At 45.7% G+C, this 8,455-nt stretch overlaps 1 protein-coding gene across 2 annotated transcripts in view; it reads left to right on the top strand.

Annotated features, from left to right (window-relative positions):
- fbln2 (fibulin 2) overlaps positions 1 to 7,589 on the top strand; it is a 52,489-nt gene extending 44,900 nt beyond the window's left edge. For both annotated transcript variants that reach the window (XM_039008614.1, XM_039008615.1), the window contains 7 exons: positions 2,460 to 2,597; positions 3,505 to 3,648; positions 3,807 to 3,935; positions 4,805 to 4,930; positions 5,177 to 5,422; positions 5,512 to 5,635; positions 6,231 to 7,589. In XM_039008614.1, coding sequence (XP_038864542.1) covers positions 2,460 to 2,597; positions 3,505 to 3,648; positions 3,807 to 3,935; positions 4,805 to 4,930; positions 5,177 to 5,422; positions 5,512 to 5,635; positions 6,231 to 6,588 — 1,265 coding nt within the window. In that variant the 3' untranslated portion in view covers positions 6,589 to 7,589. The remainder of the gene's footprint in view (positions 1 to 2,459; positions 2,598 to 3,504; positions 3,649 to 3,806; positions 3,936 to 4,804; positions 4,931 to 5,176; positions 5,423 to 5,511; positions 5,636 to 6,230) is intronic.
- The last annotated feature ends 866 nt before the right edge of the window (positions 7,590 to 8,455 follow it).

The raw sequence follows: 8,455 nt of genomic DNA on the forward strand, positions 1-8,455 counted from the left end.
GAGCGGGTTGTTAAAGTCCTGTTGGCGATCACTGAAGGATGAGTCTCAATGGGCTCGGGTAGAGGCTTCAATGTAAATGAAATTCACACGGCGGGGAACCAAATGAGCATTTAAACAGGGCTCATAACGGCTGCCACTTCAGACGGCTGGTTGGAGTGAGGTGTGTTTCTGCTCCCCTTTGAATTCCCTGCCCATTACTTCTTACACATCGACCACATCTCCCTCTCATCGACTGAAGTCCACAACCCCTCCCGCGTCTTACAGAGAGAGCAACGTCCTCGAACCAGGAGCAAAATCCTCTCCTCATTGCTTACTCCAGTTGATTGCCATCCCCAATTTCTTAGCTGATAATTGCAATCCCTGCTTGGGGGAGAGTGAACTCCCTGGTCTCTGTGAGCTCATCGAGCCAGTTCCCTCCTTGATTTGTTGTGAGCCAATTACCTTCCTACAGTATTGCTTTCACTGTGACTGAACACCCTGCCAATCTCTCACACGTTTAACCCTAGTCTCTCTCTGTCTCGGTGTGTCTGGGCCTGTCAGACCCGTGCTAGCCTTACCAGGCATGTCTCAGGGCCGGGATGGTGTTAATAAGCTAGTTAAACCATGCCCTACCGGGTGGACGTACTGGGGCTTTAGCGTGGTACATACTGTGTAATTTCCCTACAGGGATCATGGAGCCTCACGCACGCATACAGTACATAGGGTTTCACGCACAGTCTAGGACACACACTTGGTCGCTTGCTGCATGCACACGCATACGCACAGACACACACACACAGTCTTGTATAACCAACCTTGTCGGACACAGAATTCAGTCCCATTCGAAATCCTATTTTCCTTAACGCCTAAACCTAACCCTTACCCTATCCCTAAGCTTAAACCTAACCCTAGCTCAACCTAACTCTAGCTCCTAACCCTAAACCTAATTCTAACTCTAACAGTAATTCTAACCTTAACCCTAATAGCATTTGAGCTTGTGGCGACAAGAAAAAAGTCCCCAGTTGGTCAAATATTTGTTTGTTTAGTATTCTTGTGAGGACTTCTGTTCCCCACAATACACACACACACACACACACACACACACACACACACACACACACACACACACACACACACACACACACACACACACACACACACACACACACACACACACACACACACACAAAAGTTGGCTCTTTACGTCCTGTGTATGGCAGATGTGATTTCCCTACAGTGATGAGGCTCTGTACAGCAGCAGGCATGTCAGCATTGACAGCTGGGGAATCCCAGTGTAGACAGGTGGAGGAGCTACAGCACAGAGCTGGGTGGGTGGAAATGGGTGGTCCCTTTGATATTTTAACTGGAAATATTGCAAAAATATTGCATTTTTAAAAAGCCTGTTATATTAAATGAATTGGCCTTTAACGTAGACCACGTGGATGATTGACTTGCTTAAAGGGCCACAATGCAGCATTTTGACATGTCAACCCTGTGTCGCCTCTACAAAGATTTTGACCCACTTAACCCCAACATCTTTCACCATCATTGTGAAACCCTAGTTATTTTGTTGCTTTGACAAAGTCATTTCTGAAGATGATTATTTACTTCATGTGGTTGGTGATTCATTTACATCTGTCCCTCATTTTAAGGTGAACCCTGCTACGTGAACTGATTTTTTTTTAACCTCAAAATAAACATTGAACATTTAATAGTCAAATCGTAGTGTAAAAGCAAGTGAGTTAGTTCTACTCTTCTTGGCCATTTGCTGGTGTTTTGTGGTGGAAAGCTAAGCAGGGTCGAGCATAACACGTCAACCCTGTTACCAATAGATAAACAGGCTAGAAATGTGTTAACAATTTCATTTGTTTTGCTTGCATTTAATTGCCAATCCCTGTTGCACACAACAAGCTTCCATTTTCCCCTGTCACACGGGGATTTACGTCTGATTAAGATGAAATCGTCAACCCTGAGAACACCAGAGAACAGTCGGACTAATGCACACCACTATTGTCTGACGGGCTGACTCAATGGAGACAATTCATCATGTATAAATAATAAGCTCTACCCGCTGTAGAACTACTGCAACGAGGATGATTGATAGTGGGATCATTCCTAAGATCATTTCTGAAGTTGGAAAACAGACCATTTTTTTTTGGAGGCGAAGAAGTGTTTCGATAGATCTATGTGAAATGATTTATCTGGCACTCTATCTCAGAGCCACAGTGACACCCAGTGGTTACAGTAGACATGACACTCTAACAGGCCTGCAACGTATGAGTAGTTTTGCTTCTCTTACATTTACATTTAAGTCATTTAGCAGACGCTCTTATCCAGAGCGACTTACAACTTCTCTTCAACTCAATGGATTACAAATGGATGACAAACGGACATTAGTTCACCAGCCCAAAAATGTGTCGTGTATTAGTTTTTTTATTTCTAACCTACATCCTGTTTATAATCACTGTCTCTGTCCACAGATATTGACGAGTGCGTCCAGGGGACTCATAACTGTGGGCCAGGCTTTGAGTGTGTGAACAGTGAGGGTTCGTTCAGGTGTAACGCCAAACCGCAATGCTCCATGGGATTCACACAGGACACACATGGGAATTGCATCGGTAAGAGGGGCTGTCCGCACTGACTGGGTGGGTTAAGCCTGGGCAGACCTGGGCCACTGTTAACAAGTGTAATAGTATGCACAAAACAATATGAACATAACTATGGTAGTGTGTCAAAATGAACGTAATGGTTTACCCAGTCCTGATCAGGTAAAGAGGGGCTAAATGCCACACAAGTAATGAGGTTTAAACCAACACCCAGCAGACCAGACCAGGTACAGAGGGGTTAAATGCCACACAGGTAGTGAGGTTTAAACCAACACCCAGCAGACCAGACCAGGTACAGAGGGGTTAAATGCCACACAGGTAGTGAGGTTTAAACCAACACCCAGCAGACCAGACCAGGTACAGAGGGGTTAAATGCCACACAGGCAGGGGATTAGAGGGGAGCACAGCAGACTGCAGCCGGGCGGATGAAAGCCAACCCTCCTCCTCCAGTCAGTACATTCTGATGCTGAGGAATGAGCCTGAGGGACAGGAACTGGGGCATGTCTAGGCAGTTCTGAACCACTGTAAAACATTGTAAAATGCACAGTTAGAAGATTAGAAATTAGAGTTACACACACACACGCACACACACACACACACACACACACACACACACACACACACACACACACACACACACACACACACTCACCAAAATGATCCCAAGGAATGGAAGTGTATCCTGTGTCTGCCTCTGAGTAACACAGTTTAACTAAATGGCTGCCCCTCTCTCTCACTCTCTTTGTCCCCTCTTTCTCTTTGTCCTCCGGTTTTCGTCTGTTCTTCCTTTTCCATCCTCCCTTCTCAAACTGTCCCTCCACACACCCACATCCCCTGTTCCCTCCTCCCCCCATGTGGCCGACCCTCTCTCTTCCCTCCGTGTTCATCTTCCCTCCGTCACCCTCTCTCCATCCGTCAGACATAGATGAATGTGGTGTAGTGGGCCAGCCCTGCAGTCGTGGCTTTAACTGTATCAACACAGTGGGATCCTACAGCTGTCAGATGAAGATCATCATGTGTAACCGTGGTTACCACGCAAACCCTGACGGAACCAGGTGCTTAGGTAAGAGGTGGAGTAGTATACATATCTGTGGTTTTCATTTTCATGGTTACCACCAACAAGATCTCTCCTCTCTTCCTCTCACCTCTCTTCCTCTCGCTTCCTCTCTCCCTCGCTTCCTCTCTCCCTCACTTCCTCTCTCCCTCACTTCCTGTGTCCAGATGTGGATGAGTGTCAGAGCGCTCTGCATCGCTGTGGGGAGGGACAGATCTGCCACAACCTGCCCGGCTCCTACCGCTGTGACTGCCAGACGGGCTACCAGTATGACATGTTCAGGAAGATGTGTGTGGGTAGGTACTGTGTGGCCTACTGGCCTCAAGCAAGGAAGTTCACGCTTTTCACTTGCTAATTGAAATGAACTCTTTGTCAGAATAGTTCTGGATCATTTTGGTAGGCTGCTTGCAATATGGATTCAAATGTTCAGATGCTGTTCTGTCTCTATGGCTCTCTCTTAAATTGAGAAGTAACATATAGTCCTCTCTCTCCGAGCCCCCACACCCACCTTCATACCATTCCTGTACCATACCGGGGTATATGGTATTACCGGCAGTGCACACAAGGGGCACTATTTCTTCACAAATATATAAAATAACACAAAAACACAAAAAATGTATTTAGGCAGCAGGGAGGGTATTGATTGTCTCTGCTGTAACCAAGAAGCTTGATCACTAGCCACTTAGCTAGCAAGTTAGCGAACCAAATGCATAACTGGAGCCCTGAGCTGGAGACACAATATTAGATAGTTAACTTGTAGCTTTTTTACGGTACGTATTTGGTATACCGCCAAAGCCTATTTTGTTCCTCGCCTGGTCTTCTCTGTATTGTGTCAGAGTTGCTGCAGTTAGTCTCCCAGGCAGCCAGTCAGCCAGCCAGCCAGTCAGCCAGCCAGGCAGCCTCTGCAGAGAACAGTGTGCTGTTTCACTGGGTTGTGACTTTAATAATAATGGACTCCAGTGGGATGTTTAGACTATCAGCAGGCAGCTGGCCCCTCCACTTCACACCCCTATACACACACACACATACACACACTAAGGAGGTGTACAAAAACACATACATGCGTTTTGTAAACACACTTTCTCTCTCACACCCACATTCTCTCTCTCTCTCTCTCTCTCTCTCTCTCTCTCTCACACACACAATCTCCCTCCACTCTCGTCAGATGTGAATGAGTGTTGGCGCTACCCCGGCCGCCTGTGTGCCCAGACCTGTGAGAACACCCCGGGATCCTATCAGTGCTCCTGCACCGCCGGCTTCAGCTTATCCAGCGATGGCAAGAACTGTGAAGGTGAGTGTGTGTGTGTGTGTCCTGTTACACCCCCAGCAGGACAGAGAAGGCTTTTGTTCCCCCCCCCCCGTCACACCTCTACAGGACTGTGAGATTGGACTGATAGTCTAAAGCCAGTAGTGGCCGTTGGGCGGGAGAGACATAGACGTATTGCATTCTGTGACGCCATGCACACCGTGACATCGTTTCGTGAGTTACTTTGAAATGCGGCGGCGGTTTTTATTCCGTCTTTGAATGTCTTCACAGACGTGAACGAGTGTCTAACCAACCCCTGCGGTCAGGAGTGTGCCAACATCTATGGCTCCTACCAGTGTTACTGCAGACAAGGCTACTACCTAAGAGAAGATGGACACACCTGCGACGACATTGACGAGTGTGCCCAGAGCATTGGCCACCTGTGTTCCTTTAAGTGTGTGAACGTCCCAGGGAGCTATCGGTGTGCCTGCCCTGACTACGGCTACACCGTGTCTCCCAATGGACGCGCCTGCAAGGGTGAGGAAACGTGATGATGGGATAGACACACGCCATACACCTAAGACATACACACATTACCTCTGAGCTGACTATGGTTTGGGTTACAGACATAGACGAGTGTACCATCGGGGCCCATAACTGCTCCTTGGCTGAGACCTGCAACAACATCCAGGGAGGCTTCCGCTGTCTGTCCTTCGACTGTCCACAGAACTACCGCAAATCCTCTGACACGTAAGTTACTGTATCTCAACTCATCCGTTATCCCGGCAGTTGAAATTGAAGAATTTTAAGCTTCTGTGTTGTTGGAAAAGTTCAAACCAAATAATGTGACATTTTCAACAGCGGTTTCATGTTGCCCTCTGGGGCTGGTCAACTGGGTTCTCTTGATTTTTCTCAAAGATCTTTTGAGGTCTTTCTCCAATCTGGTGCAGTGTACGCGGGAGGGAACAACGTTTCCCTTGAGGGTAATGTGTCAGGCTGGGTAATCTGTTCTAAGCTGTGAAACAGAAAGCCCACCTGGGACAGAGGCCATGATACATCAGCTAGGAGTAGGAAGATCTGTCTGGAATCACATGATTGAGTTTATGGCTTCATCTATCTTCTATTTCTCTTTGGTCTTATTTTGAAATGACCTGGACAAACAGACATGTTTTGCCTATAAGATTCTGACCGCTATTATTTTATGTTTTGATTTCATGACTCTGGCTCTCTGACTCGTTATTTTTGCTATACTCATTCTGTTTATTTAACATTTTTTTATTTATTAATATTGTTTTTCATTATAGTGATTATGTGTGATTCTGACTCTCATTGGCTGGTCCTCTAGCCGCTGTGAACGACTGAGCTGCCCCAACTTCCTGGACTGTCAGAACTCTCCCCTGAGGATCACCTACTACCACCTGAGCTTCCAGACCAACATAGTCATCCCCGCCCAGATCTTCCGCATTGGCCCGTCCCCTGCCTACTCCGGGGACAATGTCATCATCAGCATCACCCAGGGCAATGAGGAGAACTACTTTAGCACGCGGAAGCTGAATGCCTACACAGGCGCAGTGTACCTGCACAGGCAGGTCCATGAGCCCCAGGACTTCCTGATCGACGTGGAGATGAAGCTGTGGAGACAGGGCACCTTCACTACGTTCCTGGCCAGGCTCTACGTCTTCATCACAGCCAACTCACTCTAACAGACTGGCCCCCAGCCTCCCCCTGCTCCTACCCACCCCCTAATGGACAGCCAGTTCCCCTCTGACCCCCTACCCCTCAATGGACAGTATGGATGTTTGACAATAAGTCAGTCAACTTCCATAATCATACCAGTTTCCCAATTTTATAACACACTGATGATTAGGGTTGCAAAATTCCTGGAACTTTCTATAAATTCCCTGGTGTTCCCGAAATCCTGAATGGAGGATTCCCGGAATCAGGAGGGAATAAGCAGGAAATTAGGAAATACAATTTCAAACCAGTATTTCTGGAAAACCATGGAATTTATAGAACGTTCCAGGGATTTTGGAACCCTACTGGTAATAGCAAAAGTCGTTTTGCACTGTGAAAAGAAATATGTTTGAACTTTAAAAAAAGAAGTGACCTGGCTGCCTTAGAATTGGTTATGTCCACTCAGTAGGTGAAGATGAGTTGACAAAACGTCAAATGAGTGACATTAGTTGTTTTACCTTGAAATCTTCAGTCAGTGGGCTAGAGGTAACTAGTTTTTACAGCCGAGAGCAGGGGTAGGCTGATGGAGCTGATGGTCGGGGGGCCGGAACATAATTATTGCAATTTGTACACAAAATTGCGGAAATACTTGGGAATACATTTCCCAATTGTGTTTTTTTACTAAATCACTTGCGGGACGGTTTTGGCTCGCGGGCCGGATGTTGCTGACCCCTCGTCTAGAGTGTCTTTAACCCACTAAGACAGGTTGTGTTGTCAGTCAAAAAGTTACAGTATCAGTGCCTCACTCCAAATGATCATTTGATCTTTCATCTCCCTTATGCTGCTGTTCCCTCCTATCCTCTTGAAGAACTTTGTACCACTATGCTAATTTAATATCGCAGTATATTATGACATGTATTTGTACCTCTGTATAATTCAGACACATTATGCCTGGATGTATCATATTTCTGCTGGTTTTGTAAGCTGCAAATTATTGTGTTTTTTTAAAACTAAAACTACACAAACTGTTTGCTGTTCCGTGTCTATATAACCTATAACAGTACCCATATACGGTGAACAGATTCAAATGAAATACCAGGCACGTTTCTGGACACATAAAAAATCCAACTTATGAAAAGCCATCAATTCAATTTACTTCAAAGTAAACCAAGTCACTGCTACTCCAATCACTGTTCACAAAGTACAAGTGAGTCCAGACAAGAATTTTCAACTTGTCTTAGACTTGAGTGAAGGTGATTACGATATGTCAGAACATGTCACACCGCAAATATACATGCCTATTTACATACCTTTTCACACCTTCCTAGTGAGATCACCACCGTGAGAGAGGCCTTCATTTACACCGTCTACCCACAATATGAAGACACGTGTTTTACAATGACTAATAAAAACAAGCTAATATCCTAGTGTGAAAGGCCTGTAATAAAAACATGTAATGATCTTATCGTATACTAATATAATTGATCGCTATAGGACGCAGATGTTTTTTCTCCCACGTCCTCTCTGATTTTGTAGCACTTTTTGAAAGAGTAACATCTCCACCTACTGGACACAGTGGGTTCTACACAGTCTGTCGTCATACACCAGTGATGCGTGGCTGGAATTCAATCCAACTCACAATGGAAATGTTTCGTGTCTGTTGACAAACTGCTGCCCACATACACTACTACCTGGGACCATAGTAGGTTTTCACAGAATCCAAAATTCATTCTGTGATTTTGTTTGAACACGGCACAGAGCTACTGTGTTCATACCACAATGCAGGTTGGATTCAATTGAGCCCCATAGCTACTGAAATGTCTGCCACTTGCCAGTGGAATCTTGTTTTTTTTTTACATTCTGATTATTTTGGTTTTATCTGAAGGTCAGAAAGAG

This window comes from Salvelinus namaycush, chromosome 14 (assembly GCF_016432855.1).
Source record: "Salvelinus namaycush isolate Seneca chromosome 14, SaNama_1.0, whole genome shotgun sequence".
NCBI classification, from domain to species: Eukaryota; Metazoa; Chordata; class Actinopteri; order Salmoniformes; family Salmonidae; genus Salvelinus; species Salvelinus namaycush.